At 36.1% G+C, this 26,904-nt stretch overlaps 4 protein-coding genes across 8 annotated transcripts; 1 reads left to right on the forward strand and 3 right to left on the reverse strand.

Annotated features, from left to right (window-relative positions):
* The first annotated feature begins 485 nt into the window (after positions 1-485).
* LOC124837418 (thionin-like protein) lies at positions 486-7,522 on the forward strand. Of its 4 annotated transcripts, none has more exons than XM_047312768.2 (3): positions 486-646; positions 904-1,337; positions 7,101-7,522. In XM_047312768.2, exon 2 carries the CDS (start codon positions 957-959, stop codon positions 1,332-1,334), a length of 378 nt encoding a protein of 125 aa, XP_047168724.1. In that variant the 5' UTR covers positions 486-646; positions 904-956; the 3' UTR covers positions 1,335-1,337; positions 7,101-7,522. The 4 variants fall into 4 exon arrangements, with proteins under 4 accessions (XP_047168724.1, XP_087952916.1, XP_087952915.1 ...); XM_088096790.1 differs by lacking the exon at positions 486-646 and adding an exon at positions 6,164-6,543 and having other exon boundaries at positions 1,337-6,048; XM_088096789.1 differs by lacking the exon at positions 486-646 and having other exon boundaries at positions 1,337-6,543.
* Positions 7,523-9,333: 1,811 nt separating this feature from the next.
* Positions 9,334-13,162, reverse strand: LOC124837423 (uncharacterized). Of its 2 annotated transcripts, XM_047312775.2 has the most exons (3): positions 12,469-13,162; positions 10,165-11,929; positions 9,334-9,835 (listed from the first exon to the last, which is right to left on the reverse strand). In XM_047312775.2, exons 2-3 carry the CDS (start codon positions 11,821-11,823, stop codon positions 9,665-9,667), a joined length of 1,830 nt encoding a protein of 609 aa, XP_047168731.2. In that variant the 5' UTR covers positions 11,824-11,929; positions 12,469-13,162; the 3' UTR covers positions 9,334-9,664. The 2 variants fall into 2 exon arrangements, with proteins under 2 accessions (XP_047168731.2, XP_087953092.1); XM_088096966.1 differs by having other exon boundaries at positions 10,165-13,162.
* A 6,554-nt stretch (positions 13,163-19,716) lies between these two features.
* LOC124837422 (protein SLENDER RICE1-LIKE 1-like) lies at positions 19,717-22,019 on the reverse strand. Its single transcript, XM_047312774.2, has one exon. The coding sequence runs from the start codon at positions 21,305-21,307 to the stop codon at positions 19,835-19,837; it is 1,473 nt and encodes a 490-aa protein (XP_047168730.1). The 5' UTR covers positions 21,308-22,019; the 3' UTR covers positions 19,717-19,834.
* Positions 22,020-22,636: 617 nt separating this feature from the next.
* Positions 22,637-26,424, reverse strand: LOC124837450 (uncharacterized). The gene is made up of 5 exons (XM_047312812.2): positions 26,040-26,424; positions 24,138-24,908; positions 23,352-23,537; positions 23,064-23,189; positions 22,637-22,925 (listed from the first exon to the last, which is right to left on the reverse strand). Exons 1-5 carry the CDS (start codon positions 26,103-26,105, stop codon positions 22,818-22,820), a joined length of 1,257 nt encoding a protein of 418 aa, XP_047168768.1. The 5' UTR covers positions 26,106-26,424; the 3' UTR covers positions 22,637-22,817.
* Between the last annotated feature and the right edge of the window lie 480 nt (positions 26,425-26,904).

Consider the following 26,904-nt stretch of genomic DNA (forward strand, 5'->3'; position numbering starts at 1 on the left):
CCGTAATATGACCAAATTTCGAATACATAAATACTCAAAAAATTGTATTTAAAATATTTTTAATTGACTGATAATGCAAATACTTTAATAAGATGCTAAAAATAAATTAAAACACTTATTAAAAATATACAAAATCGGTACAAGTTTTAAATCAATGAAAAGCGTGAAAATAAATTAAGACTATATATTTTTAGATTAATTAAGAACATAATGAATCGACAAAAATACAACTTATAATATATTATTTATTATTTACAGTCGTTAATAAAGAATAATAGTATTGTTTTTAGTAACCTTTTACATTTTATTATCGGTTTTTTCATCAGTATAAATTATTTTTATTTTTAAAGTTTTATAATTATTTTTAAATTTAATTAATTACTTAAAATAAAATAATAAAAAATGATAAAAATGAATTTTTTATTTTTATTATTATAATTAAAAAGTAGATACAAATGCCAGTCCAATAAGAGTTTTCCTATTTTTTTTAAATGGAAAGTGAACGAATATTCTTTTTCTAGTCTTGTAGGAAAAACCCCAAGAAACCTAAATACCGATGGCTCATTGTTGTGAAAAAGTAGTTCAGTGAGGGTTTTACGCCGTAGAAGCACCGCCTCGCTGTCTCCGCCGCTCTTCTCCGCCGCCGGTAAATGCAATACTCTCTTCACACTTTGATTTCCCTCACTTAGACAAAGCCGCTCACTTTCGAATTTGCATCGTCTTTATTCAGTTCGTTGCATAATATGAAGTCCATTTCTCATTCTTTTCCGATTGCATTTCAACACATTACAGTGTTCTCTCTGTTTCGCTTCGCGCGCGCGTGTCTAGGGTTTACTATATGTATACGATTAACAATAATTACTAACGATTGAAACTCTGTAACGTGTGGTTGCGAGTGTGCAGTATGTGAACTAGAAGAAGAGGAGGAGAATTTGTTCGTTCTTTGTGGGTGAGAAATGGTTGAAATCTGGTGGTCGCTTTTGGGGGCGGCGATCCCTGTGGTGGTTGCAGGGCAAGCGTTTCGGGTGAAGAAACGGCACGCAGAGGAGCAGCGGCTGAAGAGTGCTCGAGGGAGGGAAAGGAGTTCTGATGAAATTTTCGTGTGTGAGAGGGTCTGCACATCCAAGAGGATGCTCAAGAAGGTTGGCTCCTTCTCCAAAGACCCCATTCCCGATACCTGCGTCACGGTTTGTGGTGTTTCCGATCTTGATGCATGTGCTGATGCCTGTGCCCGCACTGTTTGTGTCAACCAACATCAAGTGCCAAATTGGAATGACATTTGTCTTAGGAGATGCCAGAGTGAATGCCTCAAACTCTCTTCCCAGTCCTCCTAGCAGGTGCTTGCTTGCATTTACTCAGTGAAATGTGTGCGTGAGTGTGTGTATACTGAATACTGAGTTTTGGTACTGTGGTTTAATGCTTTATCCATTCCATTATTTTTACTCTGGAGTTCAGAATTATTGCAAAAAGAAAAAAAAATATATATTGAAATGCAAATGGGGTTTGTCCCATTAGTTGCTGGTTGCTGTTTTTTTTGTTTACTGACTTGGGATCTAAACGTGGCTTTCATTCCGTGCCTCTTGAAATTTGAAAGGAATATTTATGGAGGATGTTGAGATAGGAAAGGGGAGAAAGACTTGGATGGACACTAACCTAAATGTGATGTGATCTTTCACGTTTTCATCGGTTCCAAATTTGAATGTGTTGTCAAGTCTTTAGATAAGTTCCCACCTTCAATGTCATAAAAGTAATCAATCTTGGGTGGCTTGTTTCTACTCTCTCTGTGGCCTGCATCTATATCTTCACACCATCTCTTCTCTTCGCTTAGACGCCGTTGGCAGAAAAAAAGAATAGTCCCGTCACCACCTAGACCTGTCTTCCATTCAACGAGCTCTTGATGTCCGAGGTGGCTTGATGCTTCATTATGTTTCTAAATATATTAGACATTGAAACAACTGCCACTTCATTCCTTTGTATTAATTTCTGGGTATTCCTCGTGTAATGTCATGATCAAATCATATTTAGAAACGAGCAATTTTGAAGTGACGAGAGTCCGTTTGATGAAATGCCCAAGAGAAGTATTGCTATCTAGAATGCAAATGCAATGAAAATAAGATTGATCAAGTTTGATATAAGTGAAGGGTCCTTGTTCATATTATCTAGAATGAATTAGTTGAGTTTCATTTCATTTACTTAATGGTCGAAGGATTTGAGTGCTCTATTTTCCGGACAAGATGTTTACATCTGTGTTATGAAATGTGGGTCATACTTTTTTATCCTGATATCCCTGAAATTAAGCCATTTGTTCTTAAATTCACAGTTACTATAAAAGTATGTAGCAGGTCCCAGAATGTGACTTCTGACATATTTCTTTTTATTTATTGAATAAATGGCTCAGTTTTCTATCATATTCATATGATTATTTTTAGGAATATTAGATTATGTAATTTTAGATAGCAAAGGTCAAGTTTAGATTTCTGTCGAAAATCCCACCTCTGATTTTAAGGTAAGAAGTAGAACGGGGATTTCATGCGGTGTTTCTAAGCATACATTTTAGACAAACTCTTGTTTCTCGGTATCATGTCGAATTAACTACAGTGAGCAATAACTTGAAAGATGGTGCCAAAATGTAAACTAGAAGATTTTGTTTTCGTTGGAAGAACCATTGTGCTTCATCGGAGGTTGCCATTAGTTACTCCCAATATTACCGCAGCCATTATAGACATAAATCCTTGTACCTGGAGGCACGGTGGCTTCTCTTTAATATGATGTTATTTTAATGAGATATCAGTTTCTTGTTGAATGTTGTTAGAATAATTATTAAGTCTACCTATGATTAGTATAGCAGGGCCTAAAGTAGGTAGTTGTGTGTTGGGTTATCTATAATGATTGTTCCTAGCAGTCTAGGACAATCTCTTCATCTTCCATCTATCTATTATATCAGATTTTTATCTACATAAATAAGAGAACTGAGAAGGGACTTCCAAGCCCTTTAGAACTATTTTTCTCTGTCTTAGATCTCAAGTTGGTATCAGAGCAGGTTCATCCTGCTCTGGTTTCTATCCTGGGTTGTCCACCAGCACTGTCACTGCTGTTTGCATCTGTCCGGTGCCATTCGCCGTTGTCCGCGGTTGTCTCGCCACTATCTGCAGCTGTCAACTGCAATTTGTAGTTCTTCAACTTGGTTGTCCGCCACCTCGCATCTGTCCGCTGTTGTCCGCCGCCGTTCGCCACCATCCGCCGCCGTCCTCCGCCGTCTGCTGCCGGCCGCCGTCACTGTTCCGTCCGGCGACCACTGAATCTGATTCGCCTCTTCATGCGACCGCCAACCCCACCGGTGGGTTCGCCTGATTCTCCTCCACGCTCCGCCACGCGCCGCCTCTTTGTGTGCTGCGAACAGGCGCGTGCTGTCCATGCGCCGCCCTCTGCTCATCGGAAAGTCGCCGCGCCACCTCCATAGCTGTCGCCCTCTGCTCCTCTGTCCTTCTGCCCCTCAAAATATTACTTTGGTGTGTCCAGAAGCTCCCCTTTAAGAAAACCCTAAGAAACCCCCTAGGGTTTTCTGGTTCTTCACGGTTTTTCTGGTTCCTTCTCTTTTTATCAAAGAATGGCGTCTGGAAGTGCTCTTTCTTTCTCTGGAAGTCCCTCAATCACTTCCGAAAAGCTAAACGGAAAGAATTATCTATGTTGGTCTGCTGTTGTGGAAATGTGGTTCCTTGGTCAAGGACATTATGACCACCTCGAGGATGGAAGCCAAGTACCTTTTGACAAAGTTGAAAAATGGAAACAAGCTGATTTCCAATTGTGTACCCTATTGTGGCAATCTGTGGAACCCCGACTTTTGATATCAGTTAAAACCTTCAAGACATGTCACACTTTTTGGAAGAAAGCTCAAAGCATTTATGCTAATGATATTCAACGTCTCTATGATACCGCAAACAAGCTTGCCTGTCTCAAAATGACAGACCATGATATGGTCTCCTTCATGACTGAAGCCCAAGCAGCTGTGGAAGAATTGAGAATGTTCTTGGAAGTGGAATCTTCGGAAGATATCAAAAAGAAGCTTGACAAGTATTATATGGTGATGATCCTCCGTGCTTTGCATTCAGATTTGAATCACATCAGAGATCAACTTCTGACAAGTCATGAGGTCCCTTCCTTGGAAGCCTTGACCACACGTCTTCTTTGTGTTCCCGTGTCTCAGTCTCAGGAAGCTCATGAAACAATGGAACCATCTGTCATGGTTGCCACGCGAGGAAGAGGAGGACGTGGCACTAGAGGAGGAGGACGTGGAGGTCGAGGACGTCCACAGTGCTCTTACTGTAAGAGGGTGGGTCACACCCAAGAAAACTGCTACTCCTTACATGGCTTTCCTTCAAAAACCGCCAATATCTCTAAGGCTGAAACTTCCACTTCCAACTCCAAGTTCACTGAGGAAGAGTATCAAGAGTATCTGCGATTAAAGTCTAACAGTTTGGCGCAATCATCTCAGTCCCCAAGTACGTCCACAGCTTGCATTTCTCAATCCATGGAAGGTCTAAATTCATGGGTAATTGACTCGGGTGCTTCTGATCACATTTCTGGTAATACCTCATTGTTCTCAACCCTTTCCCTCCAAGAAAAACCCCATTTCATTACCCTTGCAAATGGCTCTAAAATTTGTTCAAAGGGAGTCGGTCATGTCTCCCTGTCTCCCTCTCTAACTCTGAAATCTGTTCTTTTTGTCCCTAACTGTCCATTCAATTTAATTTCCTTAAGTCAGTTAACCAAAATGTTACATTGTTCAATAAATTTCGATTCAAAATCTTTTGTTATACAGGAGCGTGGCTCGGGGAGACAGATTGGAGAAGGATATGTAGCTGGAGGTTTATACCATTTTGGATCTCGTCCACGAGTATCTTATGTCGCAGCTCTTCCCCCTAAAGTGTTACATGATCGGTTTGGCCATCCTCACTCGTCAAAGTTAAAAAAGATGTGTCTTGAACTTAGTGGTCTTCAAACTTTAGAATGTCAGTCCTGTCAACTAGAAAAACATGTCAGATCTGTCTTTCCAAAAAGGTCTCAATCAATGTGTACTTCTAGTTTCTCTATTATTCATTCTGATGTCTGGGGACCTAGTCGCGTATCTTCTTTTGGTTTTAGGTATTTTGTTACTTTTATTGATGAGTATTCTAGATGTACTTGGGTTTATCTAATGAAAGATCGCTCTGAATTGTTACCCATTTTCACATCCTTTTTGAATGAAATCAAGAACCAATTTGGTCACGTAATTAAAGTCTTAAGAAGTGATAATGCTAAAGAGTATTTCTCATCAAAATTTTCTTCACTTCTTAGCTCCCATGGTATTTTGCATCAGTCCACTTGTCCTCATACACCGCAGCAAAATGGTATAGTGGAAAGAAAAAATAGACACTTGGTTGAAATGGCTCGTACCCTTTTGCTTGGTGCTAATATTCCTGTTCATCACTGGGGATGCCATCTTAACTGCATGTTTTCTTATTAATAGGATGCCCTCCTCCTCTCTCAATCATAAAGTTCCTTTCTCCATTCTCTTTCCCAATGATCCTCTCTTTCACACCTCTCCTCAAGTCTTTGGTTGTGTTTGTTTTGTTCACGACATGTCTCCGGGGCTCGACAAGCTCTCTGCTCGTGTGATCAAATGTGTCTTTTTGGGCTATTCTCAGCTTCAAAAAGGGTACCGGTGTTACTCTCCTGAAACCAAAAAGTACTACATGTCTGCCAATGTTACCTTCTTTGAACAAACACCTTTCTTCTCTCCCTCTGTTCAAGATGTTCATATCCTCCACCAGGTCCTTCCTCTTCCAGTGGTTGAGTCTAATATCTCCAATGCCTCAGTCAATCCAAGTCATGCCCAAGGTCCTCCTGAACCTTCCTCTCCACATACTGATATCCTTCGACACAGTACCCCGGTGAGTAATCCTCTTCCAGAAAATGGTGGATCTCCTCCTTCAGATTCTTCTCCATCACCATCTCCTGTCACGCCTCCTGGTGAAGATGATTCTGGTTGGCCCATTGCTCTCAGAAAAGGTACTCGTTCCACTCGAAACCCTCATCCCATTTATAATTTTCTTAGTTATCAGAGAGTGTCGCCCTCCTTTTATTCCCTTTTATCCTTAGTATCTCCTGTGGTTATTCCTAAAAGTGTGAAAGAAGCACTTGATCATCCTGGATGGCGACAAGCCATGATTGAAGAAATGCAGGCTCTTGACCACAATCACACTTGGGAGCTTGTGCCACTTCCCCCGGGCAAAAAGGCTGTTGGTTGTCGATGGGTATATGCAATTAAAGTCGGCCCTAATGGTAACATTGATAGGCTCAAAGCCCGGCTGGTTGCAAAAGGATACACTCAGGTTTATGGTCTTGATTATTGTGACACCTTTTCTCCCGTGGCAAAGATGACTACCATTCGATTGTTCTTTGCAATGGCAGCCATTCGTCATTGGCCACTTCATTAGTTGGATATCAAAAATGCCTTTCTCCATGGTGATCTTGAGGAAGAAGTTTATATGGAGCAACCTCCAGGTTTGTTGCCATTTCACTTATTAATAATTTAGTTAAAGGTGAAAGCTGAGAATAATGAAGAGATGATCTTTGATGTTTGCTTTTGCAAGAACATACATATATATCCAGAGTGGGATTTGGAAGACAAATCTCTATTTAGAATGGAAAGTTTTAAGGGGCAAAAGAATTTTCAATCGTAGTGTATTCTAATTAAAATTGATGGATATGAATTTTCAATTTTCTACTTGTTGTATTAAATTGACGAAAGCAATCGTTCACGTGCAAATATCCTTTTGTGATTAGAATGGGTTTTTAGGAATACTTAGTAGAGTGGGATAGAAAAAGTGGGTAATTCTTTCCACGCCCGGATATAGGTCGACATCTAAGAAGTTCTTTTTCTGTAGAGTTTATTTGTCTTGACATCATGTCTTGATTAAAATTATGAAATCAGATTTAACATTCTTATAACTTTTAAAACTTATTTCAATAAGCTTTATGCCGTTGTTTAACAACATAAAGCTTATGCAGAAAAAAGTTAGTTCTAGAGTTCGTCTCATATGTTTTTATCCTGTTTGCAGCCACAACCCCATTATCGAATCAGCGATTGATAAGGTCCCGGTAAATTGTTAATGATCAAGTGTTCAGCAGTTAAATTAGTTGTACAACAGCAATCTAGAAGGCACTGATATCTACTTTGAGTTGGTATGAAGTTCGAAAAACTATTCCACTGGTGTTAGTGACAGAGTGTGCTTGAACTACATAATATTTTATTGCATTTACTACTGAAATCCCCTTTCTCACTGGCAGTGACCATATATCCTTTACAGCCTTACAAGTGTAGGTACAAACACGGAAAACCCTCTCTATTTCAATAGTAAACCAAGTACCAATCTAATGTGATACTTCTGTCCTTTCAGGACAAGAAAGGAGACACAGAATGAACATAACTGATTTTAGTTTAATATGATACTTCTGGGAGCAGGATTTTGTTCTTTCATAATTTGGTCTCTCTCATCGCAACATAAAATTGTTAACATATTATTAACTTTTTCTTTTGGTGATAACATGGCAAAATAGAGTAAAAAGGAAAAAGGACAAATAAAATTATTGGATTTCACTCGTGCAATAGTTGTTTTGTTTCAACAAATAATGGCATTTACATTCCAGAGATGATACTTACCATATTCTTTTAAAATCAAAAAATTAGGTGCTATTAAATCATCTCTGAAACTTTGAGAAGTTGAAAATAAATGACAACGATGGACGTTAAACACTCCTTATTTTGGAGAAGTTCGCAGAATAAAAAACATTGCATCTTTTTGGCAATTTTTGGGTTTTCATGAATGAGGATAATTTCTTAGATATTTGGGTTTTCAAATAATTAAGTCAAATTTACTCCGTAACTTAATTCATCAGGCTATAAGTTCTGTCACAACATACATATTTTTTCTTACACGTCTAATGGTTATAAGAATCACAAACATTTCTTGACAAAAACATGGGCATAAGTAGATGTGGAAAATAAATGGATCCACATATTCCTTTTATATTCTGCAGTAGATAAAATAAAACTAAAACGGTCAAATGGGTTTGGGGACTGTGGGTGCATATAGTTTTATACAAACTTTCATAAAACCATTAACTTAAAGAGTAACGTTAATTACGAGGGGATATGCCATAAGATGCCTCTTGAAGCCACAAACTTCCATATGTGACGACGAAAATATCATACTTCTATCATCCTATCAGATGGCTTTATCTGTTTGAATCATATCGAATTCATATTTGTTTATGAGAGCTTCGAATACAGGGATACAACACGGATTTTAATTTATTCTTTTTTTTTTTTTTATAGATTTCACTATTTCATCTCATTTTTAATTTCCCTTGAAGGAAAGAGTCTTGTCCAATTTGATGATACGTACAACGTAAACTTGTTTAGTTTTAGTTGTTTATTATTGGTTATATGATCTTTATTGGAGATGCTTTAATATGAAGATGGAAGTGTATAAAAACTAAATTTAAAATTAATCATCTGTGATGAAATAATATTTTAGAGATAGAATTTATCCTTTTCTAACTATATAATAAAACTCTAATTAATATAATTCAAAATATGTAGTGGGATAATGACCCGTAATGACTTCGAACGTGCTTAAATTTGGCATCAAAATGCGTGAGGTCAGAATTTTAAATCTTGGATTATATTTGACCGTGGCCAAACAATTTAATTATTATTTTTAATTAAACCATACTTGACTAAAAAAATCATTAATTTAATTTAGTGATCTTTGACGAAGTTGTTCTATTAATTGTTAATATACACAGATATTTGTGAGCATGGTGGAAACATGGCACAAACAAACAAAACATCCACAGCCACAACAAAATAAGATCTGCCTTTTCAAGCTAACCTTTGGGTGCAATATGATTCACATGAAAAACAGGGGTTTAAGTGTTCACTGTCATCCAAATAATTCAATTTCTCACATGCAGTACTCGTCAAGAAGGCCCTGTTGTTTAGACTTTCTAATTTATGCCAAAATTATTGTTTTTATCAACTTTCATATGACATTTTGATTGTGCAGGATCATCTTTTGCAATAGCCTTCTGTTACCACCTGACAAGAATTGTAAGACAAATATAATGTGCAAGAAGTATTCATGTTCATGTTCTAATGAACATTCAATTGAAGGGAGGTGTATTTTCAGCATGGAAACGCAAAATTCAAGTATGAATTCAAAAGCAAAAGCAAATTATTCCATACAAGATATTGATATATAACATTCATGGAACATATGTGTTGCTATATGAGTAAAAATTGGATATTTCCTTCTCATTAACAACTATAACAAGCTCAATCTCAATGCTATAATTTACCAATATTCTGCAACAACCCTTTTACAATCAATCCTCTTCAACAAAAAGAATGAGGAGAAAGATGGTTACAAACTATGAATTGTGAGAAAAGACAAACAGAACTAATCCTCCTAAATAAGATAACATCTGACTGTATTAAAATTACAACCCTACACATATAATGAAAACCTGATTGATGTATAAATCCCCTAAATCTTCTCTTCACTTCTTATAATACAGTAAGAGAATGATCACTGCTAAATAACCTCGTATCTAACTTTAGTTATGACAGCTCCTGTGCAAGATTTGGCTGAAGAGTAGGACTTTGAGCATGAATTATTGCCACAGCAATGGAGAAAGACTGTAGTGCAGACAGAGGTGGATGAAAATGAATATAATACAGACCATCACGAACATTTACCATCCTCAAGGTGGGGCCGAAATCGTTTGAACCCTGAAATTTGAAGGGTATGATCATCTCATTGCATACTTTAAAAAGAAAACCAAATTAACTCTTCAATAAGAACAGAAAGCAAATACACTATTACAGATGCATGGATGTCTAAAATTTTGTGGAGAAATGCACACAAACAGGAAAAAAACATTGTTTAGCAAAACATATATAAGATCACTAACATTGTTTGAACAGAAAAGAGAAAACAAATGATAGATAAACTCTGTAGTGTCAGCATAATTGAGATGTCAGAAATGTCATGATAGCTTCTGAATAAAAGAAAAACAGAAAAGAGAAGGAAGAAAAATATAAGGGATATATAAACATACCTGAGTAACCAAATCAACTGACTTGCACTCGTATTGTGTATCTATTTTAGACAAAAGCTCAGCTTTGTTAGATCTTCTTTCAAGTACTGTCAGAGGGCAACCCTCATCCCAACCACCACAGTCACAGCGGCCACCAGATCTCCATCTCTCTATCAGACTGGATGGCCCACCATTTCTGGTTCTTGGTCCACCATGAAAGCCTGCAGGAATCAGAATGCTCATGCTAGTTGAACAGTCCCCATTATTTTTATCACAACTTTCAGAAGGCACTGTGACTTGATCTCCACCAGATTTGTTTAGAAACTTTAAACCCCAACCCCCTCTTACTTTCTCTGGTCGTTTACTAGGAAGATGGCTTTTCACCACAATGGCAGCCATCTCAGAATTTGGAGTGTCAGTCTCTAATAAATTGGTCCCACCAAGAGCATTAGGCTCCCACGGACAACTCTCGGTCATGGAACTTGACCCACCAAACTTTGAGAGTGTTCTGCGTTTTGATGATGGACTAGTTCTAAAAACTTGTGAAACCTTCTTTGACAGTCCCTTGTTCTTCCTGTGAGAATGCTGTGAGGTTGACATTTCTCTGTCGTTAATTTCAACGTTAAGGAACAATGTAAACTCTGTCTCCCTTATTCTACAATTGTTCGGGCAAAGGGTGAAGCTTGTTGATACATGCATCTTCCCAACAAATGGCAAATCCTTGTCGGGAATCTCGTGACCCTTTTGGCCACCTTTGTTCAAATGAAACTCATACACATTGTCCAAAGCCTTGTTATCGGTTGAGTTTACCTTCCTCGATTTTGCCACATAGACCTCCTTCTGATCATCTGCAGAAAAAACAAAATGAGGAATCCCATGTTTCCATGTACATTGGATCATTCCCTGAGATAGAGTAGAAGAAGCTGAAGACAATCGATCAGAATAAGTAGAGGTTGTGCTAGAAGTGGAAACAAGCCTTTTATGAACAGAAATGGAGCCATATTTATGACTTTGTTTGTCCTTTTCTAATTTATACAATGAAGTGATGGGTAAATCAGTGGGAGAGTCCATAAAATCATAGCATACCAATCCTTCAGGATCAGAAAAGTTCATCCTGTTCAAATTGTCACTTCTATGTGCAGCACCAAATTGCTGAAGAAGTGTGCTATTCAATATATTTATCATACTCTTGGTTCCCATTATTGTACCTAAAGTCCACCGATCCCCAGTATCAGCACCTATAACTACTCTCCCAGTTTCACTAGCCATAGGACATTCAAAGACAAAATGCCCTAAACCATATGCATTTCCACCAAAAAATTTAGCTGTGTTCAAGCTTTCTGATAAATTCTCCATGTTTGTGGCTCTTAATGCAGTGTTGTGTATAAATTCAAGGCAGCGTCGGACGTATTTCTCGTCCACACTCACCACATGCTTTGGAATCCTACTGTCCAATCCATGGACTCGTCGAAAGAATAAATCTTTGAAGAAAAATTTGCTAATTTGTGATTGGATAGCATTTACAGCCATTGCCCTTTGAGAGTTTGATCTTTTAATCATCTTCTTTAACTGTGTTTTTGAAGAGTCTTCCTCTGACATTTCCCTATCATTCAATATGCCAAGCAATGAACATTTTCTTCTGTGGCCCTCTTTCTGAATCCATAGGCCTGTGTTTTCCATCTTCTCCACCTCTACTATTCAGGATTGATTAATAGTTCAACCCTTCTCCCATCATCACCTTCCTTCAACTATAAACTAAGTATTATTATATAATACTATCAATGACCTGAAAGAATACAGAAAACCAGAAATATTGAATCTGTAAGTAGCAGTTTTGCTTGAAGAGTCAAGCTAAGTGAGCCCTATGAAAACCAAAAGTTATGCAAGCCTTCTGTGTATATGACAAGCAACTTCTGAAAATTAGTCAAAAATGAAAGATGAACAGTGCGGAAAAACCAGAAATCCATTCACGTCCAGATTGCAACATGTTCAGAAAAATTCTATAAGTTATCCCACAAATCGTTGTTATAGGAAACAAATTCACTTGCACCATCTTATATTCAATACTAAACAAACAAAAAGGAGCCTTTAAAATGTGTAAAGATGGAGAAAATAGGAAGCTTGAAACTTTCCTCATCTAACAATCTTGAAACCCAAAACACATAGTCAATAAACGTCTAATAACAGAAACCAACTAAACCCATAGCAGCAGAAGCCCGAAAAGTGCTCCGGTAATAAATAAATAAAATCAATAGAGGAAAAAAAGTACAAAAAGAAAATAACAGGATAATAATACCATAATGAAAATATTAACTCTTTCATTACCAGATGAAGCTGGATCCGAGAAGGGCCAAGAACACCTCAACGAAATGAACACAAACCCAGTAGCAGTAAGGCAGAAGAGAACTCTTTCAGTCCTCAAAAACTGAGCTTTTCAACCCCAAAACCAGATAAAGAGGAGAACCAATAGACCCGAATAGACAGAGAAAACAAAGCAAGGCGAAGAAAGCCAAGTCAGCACATGGGGGAAGGAAAATCAGAAACCAACCACCACCCAATGTAATGATTCCAAAGATTGAGTTTTTATAATCTTTCAACAAAAGGGTGCAGTTGTATTTTCATTTGACACCAATGTTGAGAGAGAAAGAGGGAAGAAAAAGAGAGAAAAACCAATCACACCAAAAACCAAGCCAAAACAAAGGTGATGAAGTGAAGACTAGAGAACGCGGGGTTTGGTTTCACAGGACACGTTCGATGGTTGAAAATGGGTGCATTGAGGAGAGAAGGAGTCTGCGATTCTTCACTTGACAAATTGACAGAAAAATAAAATACTGATGTAGGCCCCACTTGGTTGTTTGTGCATCTTCTTGGCCAAGAGTATAGCCAAAGAATTCCAACACAGATAGAGAAACTAAGGGAAGAAGCATCGCAGTTTTAGCATAGACTTCAGAGAGTCATGAGCTGGTACGCATGATAGCTATGTGACTCCACTAAAGCCAAAGGTGCTGCTGTGCCACTTGCACATATTCAGATATTACCATTTTCCCTTTCACTTTTCCTTTTCTCCATTTCTCATTCTGAACCTTTCAATTTTATATATTTTCCATGCATGTGACGGAGAGAGAAATTGGGTCGCTAACGTGGCACTTGGTGAAGTACATATATACCTTAGCATGCCTATTGACCCCAGCAATTGACCATAGAAGGCTTCAACAGTGAGCTGCACTGCACTGTTACTCACATGACACCACAGTGCCACACATTCTCATTCTTCCTTCCCTTTTGCGGTTACTTTCTTTATTGGTCTGCTACCATTTATTTATTCTGCTCTTGTTCATTTCTGTCTTCACCCCATTGTTTATTTATTACTGATTAATTCATTGGGCGGCGTTGCAACTGATCTTATTTATTTGTGTTGGTTTGAGGCAATCATGAATCACTTCCATAAAACTAGCTTTTCTAGTCGCCGAAATTATAGAATCTCTAATTTCACTTTTACTTATCTTCTTCTGTCGTGTAACCAAAGATCAAAACCTTTTCTCTCTCTGACCTCACTAGAATATACAAAAACTTATGAAACATTGCATTCATCTTTCTCTTCTCCTCACTTTCTTTATGGTTCTTTCTTCCGTTTTGTATTGATTCTTCTTAAACCATGCAGATTAATCGATCAACAAATCATAAAAGTCAAAGAAAGCTTCTAGATTTTGTTGCAAAACATGAAATTTATCAAAATATGGAGTGGTAATAAATTAAATTGCATTAATGTAATATGGGTTGAAACTTAATTGTTATTTATTGTGATTCAATGAACTGTTTGTTGTTTGTGATTGGAATAGCATTGTAGAGGGCAGCCACTGAAAACCCGTTGCCTAATTAAAGCTGTCCCACTGTAAATTTACTTTACAACGGAATTCTTCTAGATCCTCCATTTCTTAAAATGAATAACAATATAAAACAAAAAAAAAATATCTTTATATATAAAATGTTTAATTAAGAATCAATATTTAAATTGTATACAAATTACAAGATAAGGAAACTTGTAGTGGTCCTCCCTCAGAAGGCTAACAAAAGAGTACGGAAAAGTTGTGCCGCCTTATTTAAGAAAACACTTTAGAAATAATGAAAGCTTCTAAATATTGATGGTGTGTTTGTTAGTAAAATATAAACTTATTGAGAATGGAAAAGGAATGAAATATGAAAATATGATCTAATAGAGAGAAATTGTGTGAAAACGTTAAAAGATGTTGATGCTGTCAAAAAATTCTCAACCTTTTAATGTATGAAATGTTTATATAAAGAAAATCTCAAAACCTTAAACGATGATTACAATAGGAAAATATCTATCAATTGTGAAAGTTGTGTTAGAATAAGAGCAAGGAACCTAGACATCAAATTCTTGAAGCTTCCTTGTGTTATGTAGCATTGCGTGATTGTATAAGGATACATTGAGGTTTGAAAGTTTCCTTTGTTTGTGGGCGTTGAATCCCAGAAAAAGAGATTTCTCGTAGCCACTTGCTTTATGCCTTGTTCATCATTATGCACAAACAAAACCATTGACATCAAATATATGAAGAAAATGCTTAGTTCCAGTTCATTCAAATGCGTGTGGACCCTGTGCTCACTACCGAAGGCTTCATCATCGTTTATAATTTATTTATGTTGTTTAGTTTGTATTTAAGATGAGATGAGTTTGACGTTGTCGGTTTGAGAGAATGAATGACATTTCAATAGTAAAGAGTTTAAGTCATAAAAAATAAATATGGAAGAGAGATAATCGATAATTTATATTGAATAAAGAGTGTGTTAAGAAGTCAAATATGTACTAAAAAGGAAATTCGATTATAGATTATAAATAAATAAAATTTGTTAGTCTTTTGTGTCTTTCAATTGAACAATTAAATAAATTACATAAAAAAAATTCTTCATAAATAGTAAGTGCGTAGGTAATTTGAATTTATAGATGGATTACCGATGATTAAAACTTTATTTGTAAAGTTTTGTTGATAAATTTTATCAATGAATAAAAATTTTATAAATAATTATTCACGATAGCAAATTTGATAATAAATATTTATAGTAATTATTAACCTACAATAATAGTTAGTAAAATTTCTGAAATATTATAATAGTTAATAAAATTTCTCAAATATTGTGATTTAATTTTACTGTAATATCCGTTTACTCCTTTTCTTTCTATTTTTCTCTTTTTTTTCTTTTTCAACTTCAATCATATTGTGATCAAGTGTCATTGTATCTTGTTCTTATTATCTTGTTCTTTTTCTTTCTTCTTCTTCTCTTCTCTTTTTCACTCATCTCCTTTAACATATACAAAAAATTCACTATACTTAAAAAAAATATATTTTTCAAATGAATTTATTAATAAAAAAATTCATCGGTAATAAAAACTAAAATTATTTGACGAAATTTATTTATAAAATTTATTATTGAATATATTTTAAGAAAAAATATTCATTAATATTAAAAATTTGAGTTTACTAATGAGTCATAGTGATAATTTTATTACTAACAAAATAATTTGTAAACAATTAAAATTTATTGATAAATTTTACTGATATATTTATTTTTATTAATAAAAATATGTGGATAATTAAAAGAAAAATTGTAGTAGACGGATTCACTTCTTATAGCTATCTTTTGCTGTAAAAAATTTACTACAAATCCAAAATGTAGAACAAATATATATATATATATATATATATATATATATATATATATATATATATATATATATATATATATATATATATTTTATATGCTATGTTTTTGTTGAAGTTGGTCACAAGGTTAATTTTTCAGCCTGCTAAAGGTAATATTTTTATTTTATTAATCGAGTGATTGAGATGATATTTTTATCAAAAAGACGAAATAATGAAGGTGAAACAGTTTAAAGTAAAACATCATTCTGAAAAAAATTTAAATAATATTAGTAAAATTTAGGCTATAATTAAGTCATTAATAACAAAAAAAGTCGTTATAAAATTATAAATAGATGTTTAAAGGTAAAATGATAGGTTAAATATTAATTAAACATTTATTATCTTTATATTTATACTAAACTGATTTAAACATCAGAAGTAAGAAGTATTCAAAAAATGGATCATTAGAAAGAGTTTGATCAATTCTATTTATCTATCTATCTATATATATATATATATATATATATATATATATATATATATATATATGGCACATATATGGAAAGTTGAAAATGAAGGAAAAAGTTAATGAAAGACAAACAGTTGCACAATAATCTCTTTGACAGAAATTCTTAAGGAAGAATTAAGTGTTTTTTTTAACTGGAAAATATGTATAAATTATAGTTTATGTAAAAAATTTCCAACTTTACCAGTGATAATTTAAAATCATAAATATACAATAATGTTAAACAAATGTAGAATAAAGTTCTTTTAAGTTAACTAGTATGCATCTTACCTTAAATATAGTTAGTTGGGAATTGTACAACTTATACTATTATTTATAATTAACTCCAAAATATTAAATGTCATAAAAAGTACACGTGGGGAGTAGCTATGAAATTCAATGTCCTCGTGCCTCTATGCATAGGTTTGATTAAAATTTTATGTAGGATTACATCATATAAAGTTAGATTTGAATTGTAATATCACATCATTGTTTTTTAATAATTACATAAAACAAAAAAGTTTAATACTCCTGGTCCTAATATTTATAGGGATCATTCAATATTTTTTTTTCAATTTTATTCTTTTACTTAATGTGATCTAAATATTTATCATTAGAAGTAAAAATGATCATTCATATTATATCAATATTAATCTTATTAAAGATGACTTGAGAGAATAATATATGTATTTTGCTAGAGAAAAAAAAATCTATATCATTCTCTCATATCATCATGATCTAATAACATTGTTGATCTAAAGAAAGTGATCACATTATTTTTTTTAATAAATATTGTTATATAGTAAGATATTTTATCTTAAATATTATATTTATTACATAAAATATCTTAAACGGTTAAGATATTTATAAAATCACTAACCACATTTTTAGGTAAGGTGATTATTTCTTATTTTGCTTATAAATACAGTAACAGCGCCAAGGTCCAGGTTCTCTTTATGCTCTAGAGACCCTAGAATAATATTTCAGAGCAGTATCATAATTACTCTCTTGAGAGCTGAGGCTCCATAATTCATATCTGACTTGAGCGTCGGAGTATCTTTGCAGGTACCTCTCCCTCCTTTGGCGAGTATGAAGAGCAACAATTGGAAAAGAGCAAGCGTCCCAGACAGCCAGGAGCAATAAAGACACACCGGACAAATGTACACCGAAACATTTTGGCGCCCACCGTGGGGCCGAGTGCCATCCCACAGAAACCATGTGGAGTAAAAATACCGAACTTTGAGGAAAACAATAATTATTATAAATATTGAGATCAAAATAAATACTAAGTGAAAACTAAAAACAATTGAAATTAATGATTATAACTCAAGAAAATATATTTACTTTTTTCTATAACAACATGAATATATGTACCTTTTTTTCTATTACAAGATTTACTTTATTGCTCTCTTTAACATAGTTTTGTGTTTTGTTGTAGTTTACAGAGAAGGGTTGTGAAAGAGTTAAGTTTTGTGGTGAAAGTTAATGGGTGATTTTTTAGTATTTATATAGTACAAAAGATAAATAAGTATTAATTATATAACTTTTTTTTCTTTGTATTAGAGGGCTTAAGGTAATTACTATCATCATTTAAGTGAAAATATTAAAACTTTCCCCGTAATTAACACCAACAATACAACCAATGGGAGTATTTTTATTGTACATTTGAAGAACCTTGAAAATCACTGAATCAACCATTAAATATATCCAAATTTCCAAATCATAAGATTGGTTTTAAATGAGATAAATCTAAGTTAACATGCGTGACTTAATTGACAATTTAAATTAACACGGAGTGTTCATTAAAAAAACCTGTCACTTAGGTTTACTATTAAATATTATGACAAAATCTGTTTTCTATAGATGGTTTTGGCAATTTTTTATTTTTTGAAAAATGAATAGGCATAGGGTTGTTGGAATACTTTAGTGAAACAGTTTTTTTTGTTCTTTTAAAAAGTGGACAATAATTGAGAAAGAAATGTAAATTTCAGACTTTGGAGCCGTCTCAGCAACAACCATTTTGAAAATCGAAAACAGAAAATACCTAACTTCTTGGTTTCCTATATTAAATTTATATAAATAATATGTCTACATCACAGGACCAAGTAAATAAATACTATAATAATGCTTTTTATATTGGGGTAGGAGGCGAATTTCAAACCAAAAACAATGACACCTAAAAGAGTTAGTGAATTATTTCTCATCATCATTTTCTTTTCCCTCATTCAAATCTTTCTTTTCATTAGAGTTTCGTTTTCAAAATCTCAATCAAGCTCATCAATGAAGATAGAAAAATTTTAACTTTAAAATACCTTCACTGAGTCAATCCTAATACATTTTAGAGTATTTATGATGATGCAATAAATCAAAACAACGTTTGATTTGAAGTAAATTATAGTACATTTAATAGACATAGTTAATGTATACGAGAGATTGATTTGGACATGTCTCCTTGTTTGCTTACAAGGTTCCTCTCTTGTTCCTCTTTGCGTTAAGTATTGGTCATAATCTCCTTGATTGAAGCATAGCAGTGTTTTCCACATATTAGATTTAGGTACCTTTAGATGCACCACAGTTTTCAGTTCTTTATTTTATCATTTTCTGTCCACATTCTCAGTTTTTCTTCATGCCAATTTCAGTGTCTGGCCTCAGTTTTTTTCTTAAATAATTATAGGTTTAGAAATGTAAATCATAGGGATTCTATCTACAATTGGGTCACTAGTGGGATTATTTTTCCATACACCCTCCATTTTTGAGGAAAAAAAAAAGAATTTATTGCTCTCTAAACTTACCAAAATCACTATTTATGTCCCCTTTCCCTTTTCTTTTACAGCAAAAAATATTCTTCTGTACAATTTTTTTTAAAAAACTCTTATTCTCTTTAAACTGTATTCATCTTCAGTATCATATAGATCCCATTTTTTCATCTTGGTAGTAACTCTAATTTTACACCTCCACTCCATTAATTTGTTAACTCTTTAGGTCTATTTTGTCTCCTCGGTTTTCTTCTCTGTAGAAAATATAATATTTTTTGTTATCATAGTTTCGTTTATACTTTGAATATATGTTAAATCAAAGTTAGTTATATGTATTTTCATGGATCCTACATGCGACAATGTGCATGGAAAGATATTGTGTATTGTGTGACTTGTTTTACCATTACCCAGAACTACGTTCGAAATTTTGTTTTCATGAGAGAAAGAGCAGCATGAATTAGAAGAAGAAAGAAAAGAGTTAAAACGATAGAATTGGTAGTGAGTGTGAGAGAAAATGAATTTGAATGTTTAGTGATTGTGTGGATGAAAGAGGGTAACTGAGACGGAAGTATGGAAAATGAAAAGGAGAAAAAGAGAAGAGTTTTGGTTGGGTTTGAAGAAAAAGAGAAAGAGAAAAGGGAAGTCACGTGTGTGGGAAAATGAAAGAAAAATACAAAAATATACATTATTTTCACCACTCTTTTGTGTTTACTAGTAGTAGTAACTAGAATAAATAAACAACTCTTTTCTGTTACATCCTCTCCTCATCATCAGCGCTGGAAACGCACCGTTTCACCCTCTCTTAGCGGCGCGGCTTGCCAAGCTGAAGCCGCAATCAGGGGCCGGCTATGCCAACCCAGAGTCAAACACCCTTGATTCTCTTCCACGCAGTAACCCTCGGCTGAGAACAGAGTCAACAACATGCTCGCTTGTTTGTAAGCGTTCGAGCCCAAATGCAAGGGCCTGAATCCGGCTCTGCCCAGCCGCTCCCTCCATTTCGCCAGCGGCTCGTGCCGCTCCAGTCGCGCCGGTCCCTCACAGCACACCACGTTGCAAATCTCCCTCTGCAGGTACATCTCGGCGAGACCCTTGTCCGGCTCCACCGAACATGCTTCCAGCGAGTCGAAGACGGTGGAGTAGTAGTGCAGAGCCTCCGTGAACCGCTCCAGAAACCCTTCCCCGTTGTGGTTCGCTTCCTGCTCCACAACCGTCACGATCTTTGGGTTTAGACTTCGGATCCAGCCGAGAACCGTATCGATTCCCGAACCAAGCACGCGGTGTAGCTGCATGATCGAGTTCACTGCCACCGCCTCCTTCGGACTCACCTGCAGCATCCATGGCTTCACGTCCTCCAGCCGCCACGCTGCCACTCCGCGGAACGTGAACCGCACGTTCACCGAGTGCGCCAGCTCCGCCAGTCGCGCGCCGATCTCGCGCAGTGTGTCTCGCTCGTCCGGCGAGGGAGGTCCCACGCCGGTCAGCCTCAGCGACGGCGGACCTCCCGGGCGGAGTGCTAGCGCTTGTATGAGAGCCGGCCACTGGAGCCCCTGCATCAGGTTGAAATCGATGACGTGGACGCAGTCGTGGCCGTTGAACGCTTCAAGGATCGCCTGGTTCGCAGTGAAGTGCGCGAACTTTAGGTAGGGGCAGGCCTCGTAGTAGTGGTGGTAGAGAACTTCGTTCTCGTAGGGGGAGGTTGGAAACGCTGCGCTTTGCGGAGACGAGATTCGGCGGCGTAAGGCGTCGATGAAGTAGCCGGCGACCTTCCCGATGCCGCAGGAGGTGTTCACGTGAGCTAGCAGTGCCTGCATGCTCTCGATGAGGGAGCCCGCGAATGCGAGGTCGCCACGTTGCACGGAATCCGCACACGTGATGAGCGTGTGAACGAGTCTTATCCCGGAGTCTTCTTCGACGGTGGTTACCATCCCCAGTTGGCGATTTGGATCCGTGGGCAAATCGGGTAGGTCCGAAGATAGATCGTAGGGCAACGAGACGGTTTGGTCGAGCTCGGAGAGAAGCGTGTCGACCCAGGAACCTAAACCTATGTTGGAGGGATCGTAGAGGAGTGCGTCGGAGACTACTTGAGAAATGTCCCTGGATGAGTTGACAGTGTTGATGGCGTTCTCTAAACGTTCCATATTCTCAGCCACTTGACAGAGCTCAGATGAGCGGACTTTGTAGCCCAGCCCCGCCAGCTGCCCGTCCATGTCCCTTGTCTTGCTTTCGCTGGAACTGCCGTTCATTTTGAAAGATGAAAGCAAAGCAAAGGAATTTAATTAATTAAAAACTCAATTTGGTACTGAGTGAATCAGGTTTTGTTGACATGGGGGAGAGATTTAAGTTATTCAGTGAGGAGGAGAGTGAAAAGTGAGTGATGAAAAAGAGGGAGGGAAAATAAGAGAGAGAGAAAGAGAGAGAGAGAGAGAGAGAGAGAGAGAGAGAGAGAGAGAGAGAGAGAGAGAGAGAGAGAGAGAGAGAGAGAGAGAGTGAAAGAGAAAGCGAGAAAGGGATGTGTGAGGAAATTGACGGAGAAGCTGCCTTGTATAATGTATGAGGATGATGCGTTACTAGTTTGTGTTGAGTAGCTATCCGCGGTACTAATGCATCAAATTGATAGATACCACTGCTAATATAATTTCTGCCCTTTTTTAAAAGGTACCCCTAATGTCGCGGTAACGTGCCCTCGATTTTTAGTACCCTAAAGGTGCCAACCTGCCCTACATGCTCTGCTCTGCTCTTCCCACTCTCGTCTTTGGATTTGGGTGGGTTATTCAGGCCAACATAAACAGCTGATACCCTTTTATCATTACCAAGCTCCCATGCTTGCTAACCGGGTATAACTCTAGATTCATTTCCATCACTTTACACTTTAAAATTGGATTCCCTGTATTTATTTTAAGAAGCTTTATATTAGATTTTGTATTTTTGTAGTTTTTTAAGTGCTATCTTTATTTTAGAAGTATACAAATTTAATACACAGTCTTTTGTATAATGTAATATTTATTTGTAATAAATTTATTTACTATAAAATGTAATATAATATAATTGTTATTTCTTTATTATTTATTTATACAAAATATTATAATTAATATATTTGTATTAAAAAGTTGGACTGGTCAGATTCTGTTTCATTTATTATTATTTTTTTAGTCCTTACATGGGAATTGAATGCTATGCTTTACTAATATATATATATATATATATATATATATATATATATATATATATATATATATATATATATATATTTCTAACCTATTGAACTGTTTTAGTGTGCTGTAACTGTTATAGGCTATTATTACTTAAAAAATTTATATTATGATTAATCAATCAAATAAATGATTAAGAGGATACCTTTTTTTTAATTTTGTTAACCAGCGAAAAACAGATTCAAACCAAGTAACAAAACTAATTAAAGATTTGGCTTATGCCCTTCAATGTAGCCAGCACTAGTTCCTCACTATTATAAAAGAAAGTACATATGAACTCCAGTAGTACAGGGAGACAATTAAAATTTTTAGTTAATACATCATGTGGTTCTTAGTACACTCAAGTAAAAAAGAAAGGTAATGTCTGCAAAAAATGTATACAGTTTCTTTCTATATTTTCTTCATTCACTTATTGTATAGTATTAGGACCCCAATTATTCAGTTTCCTCATCCATCAAAACCAGATAGGAGAAATGTGGGGTGGTATGTGGCCATGAAAAAATCTACAGAAGCTAAATGTAGGTATACTGCTCAAACTATTAAGTCAAATCCAGGACTGGATGGAATAGTTGCATTTGAAGGAGTTCACTCCACTGATATGAGCAAAAATATCTGAGGAATCAACCATATCATCTTCATCCTTCACAACTACCTGCAGGTTTAAAAAACTAATCAACAAATAATTGAGAAGGTACAAATGAAAAAGATTTTCTTGATTTTAACTCGGGCAGGTTGAATGAAAAGAGCCCTGTTAAGTGTTTAATAAACCAATAAGCCTTGGAAATCTTACTTCTTCTTCGTCATCATCTTCATGATTGCTACTAGTAGTTCTATTGGTTTCTCCAAAGTCATCATTCTTTGCAAACCTTCCTCGAACCCGAGGTCGGCTATCTGCCAGAGTTTTGCGGCAGGCATACTGCACATTTGGTTGCATCATTAGTTGAACTTGGAAGTATGCAATATGAAGTGGTTTATAAGCAAGGAGTACCTTGCATATATATGCAAATGTAACATCATGAGATTTTAATTTTGTTTGATGATGAGGCTGTTTTGAAGACGGAAAGGAGCTTGAGCGTACCTTAATTTTCTTGCTGAAGTTTCTTTCATTTCTTTTCTTCATGTATCTATTGATCTTTTCTTTCCTTTGCTCAACAGAAAGTTTTCCAACCTTGAATGAGGAGTCCTCTAAGTTAGAGATTTCAGGTGTTAGAGTGGCAGAACTACCACCCCCGGGAACTAGTTGCTGGCTCTCAGTACCAAGTGCCTAGGAAATAAATTACAAACAAAATCAGTTACTTTCTTGCTCAGCGCAAAGGAAATTGGTCATCGCAAACTATCATTAACTTGGTTAGAGGTTCCGGAAAACGATATGCTAAAAGAGCCACTCATGAAGTGGGTCTTTACTGATGGTGGTTCTGCTTGTTATCAATTTTTGTGGAAAGTTGCCATTCCATTTTGACTCGTGCTACTAACTAGCGCAGAATTTATGCTACTTTATACAGGTGAGAATGAGATTATAAAGGGGTTGATATGCTAGCTACTGTTTTGATGGATATGGGCATATATTCTACGGGGCATACAGCTTCTTAGAAATTTTTGGGCCATTATCGTTCGCAAACTTTTCACCTCCTGTAAAACCTCTCTTTATTGTCAAGAACCTTACTGCTGCGACCTTTCGGACTAGAAACCTGAAAGAGCAAGCTTATAACAGCAACTTAGCATTAAAAATAAATAAATAAAAATCCTTGACCAATTGACTTCTTTTTCTGTCATTTCTGAGCACCGAACACTTTTTATTTGGATGGCAGTTAACAAAAGGCAATGACGGAGAATTTAACTACAGTAGTTTGAAAATCATACATACCTGAAGGTCTGGAGGGTTAAACGCCCGCTGAATTGAATCTGTACAATACATTCTTCCATTTTCTCCTTGGTATTCCAATTCTTGTGTCTGAAGTTCAGAACCAAGAAGAATGTTCCCACCAAAATATCCAGAACTATCCGTTGATAAGGCGCTAGTAAGGGGGCCGGTAGGCATGTATGGTGGCATGCCAGGACTGAGATAAGTGCAAGGAGATGAAGGGTTGAGAGGCACATAAGAAGAAACAGAAGATATGCAATCCTCTTCAAATACAGAAGGTAATGGAGCCCCCATAAGTGGAGGTGCAACGGGGTCAGTGGGATACTGAGAGAAGCCCTCCACAACTGAAAATGCTGGTAATTGGACCTGAGGCTGCACATAAGAGAAATCAAACTGTTCTTGCTGGGATGTGACTGGGAGAAATGGAGGAACATTGAAAGATGGAGATAGTGAGAAGTCTATGGAGGCAGCGATGTCATTATTGTCCATTTCATCTTGGGGGTCTAAGATAATAGACAGGTTACTACTGTTGGTTGTGTTGTTGTTGTTGGTGGTGGTAATGCTAGTTGGCGTGGTGACTGTGTTGCTATTGCTATTCAATTTATTTTCTACATCTACAGTTAAAGATTTGTTTGTTGTGGCATACGAGGAGTTCTCCTCATAGCAACAGTTTGAGCTGGAAGTAACCTCAGAATTTGGCAAAGCCTCTGGGAAAAATTCTGCGTTACAAAATTCGAAAATTCGAGCACTACTAAAAGGGCTTGAAATTTCTTCCTGCAGCAAGTGATGTAAATACAATCTAAGCATCATGACTACCAAAAGAAACTACTGAATACATTGATAACAACATTTAAATAGACCCTTTATAAACAGTTAGAAGACTCGTTTCTATCAACAAAGGAGGAATCGGGATCAAGCGTATAATGATCAGAGTCTGAACTTTCAAAAAGATAATATTCTCTTGTTAGAATCGGTCTAAACTTTGGTTTAATGCATGTCTTCATCAAATAGTGAGCATTCTGAATTGAGTAAGTAACACGCGTCCAAGCATCAGTTATGTTCATCATCACTCTTTGTCTAGAAATAAATTAAATATATCATGTATACCCTACAATGAAGAACTCCTAATACAGATTTAGTTGGTTGTGCCATCTAGTGAGTTGGGTTTATATTTGGTCATGTGCAGATAATAAGTTCTACATAAGGGTTGTTTCTTTTGGAACATGAAAAAGATGGGCATTTATGTTACATTTATGTCAGTAACAAAGAAGGAACCTCATCCCATGATACGTTGTGTTTGTTCGATGTATGGAAACTGATTTAATGGAGATTAAAAGGCATTTAAAAGGAACCCATAATGCTACATGTGAACTGTTCCTTAAGTCCACTCTCCCTCTCAAACTGAATAAGAATATCAACATTGGCAAATGGACAAGCACAGGCAGGTATGTGTGTGTGTGTGTGTATTCCACAATAATTGAAAGCTACGTTTAAATGGGTATCACACTGCAAATCATGCAGAAATTGTTATCACTTTGCAGTTTACGATGTTGTCCTCAGAAAATGAGATATTGGTGAATTGTATTATCTGGGATTTGATAGGATAATATTAAAAAAAGGATAAAGCCTAATAATTATTGCGGAATCTCTAAGTTTTTTTTTTCTTATTGCTTGTTAATAAGCATTATGCTCCCCAACTATATAAATGGAGAGAAAAAAACACATTTGAGAATGATAGGTTCTAGATGTCTGAAATAGCAAATGATGTGTTGTATTCTAGCTTTAATTTTATTAGCAGTGGGAAATAACATATGAAAGTTGCAAGAAACAGAAAGAAAGAAGCGATGATATGATTGATGCATGCATTATGATGGGAGGTTATTTGGAGTGGGTGGAGGTGTTTACAATGGGGACTTGCTGTTGCGGTTCGGCCTTTGGTGGAAGTGGCTGATCAAAAACATCCTGCAACATGGTGTATCCCCTGGCAAGAGGTAATGAAGCCAGCCCAGAAAGTTAAGAAAATAGAAAATGTAGACAAAAAGGTATATGTGGAGGGAGAGATGGTACATATATAATTGTACTAAGAAGTGGAAAATGTTGGAAAATTGTATTGTGAGACACGTGTGTCGGAGAGTAAAACATGTGCAGAAGGAGATCCCATAGGGAAGAGGGAAGAAGGGAGAGAGAGAGAGAGAGAGAGAGAGAAAGAGGGGGAAGTTATGTGATGAGTGGTTAGTTAGCTAGGATGATGGAGAGTATGAGGGTGTCAAAGACTGAAAGAATTAGTTATGTTGATATATAGGGCCATTGGGTTGTCCCTTTAGGCGTCAGCCTGGCGTCAACGCGAGACATACGCTGGCCCATTCATTCATTCACTGCAACCCCCTTCCCACTCTCTCCTTTCCTCACTTGGATTTTCTGTTGACCAAGCCTTTCCCACACTCTCTCTTTCTTTATATTCTTTTTCTAATTTTCTTATTACTAATTCTTCCTTATTTCGATTAATCACTTTTAATCTTACCATTCATATCATATAACATCTACCACCCTCATGTGCATTCTTCATTTGTCCAAACATTCCATGCATGTCAACTCAATTATTTCGTCATATTTACCCACTCTTATTTTCTTTCCACATGTTCTGTTCTTTCTCTTTTCTCCACTTCAATGTCTAATACCAGCTAATGGGACAATCATCACAACACCTCTTGCTCACCATTACAGAATCACTTGTTAATTGCCTACATTTTACATACCAAATTTAACATAA

The sequence above is a fragment of the Vigna umbellata genome, chromosome 8 (genome assembly GCF_029865625.1).
Source record: "Vigna umbellata cultivar VRB3 chromosome 8, Vumbellata_1.0, whole genome shotgun sequence".
Lineage (NCBI taxonomy): Eukaryota > Viridiplantae > Streptophyta > Magnoliopsida > Fabales > Fabaceae > Vigna > Vigna umbellata.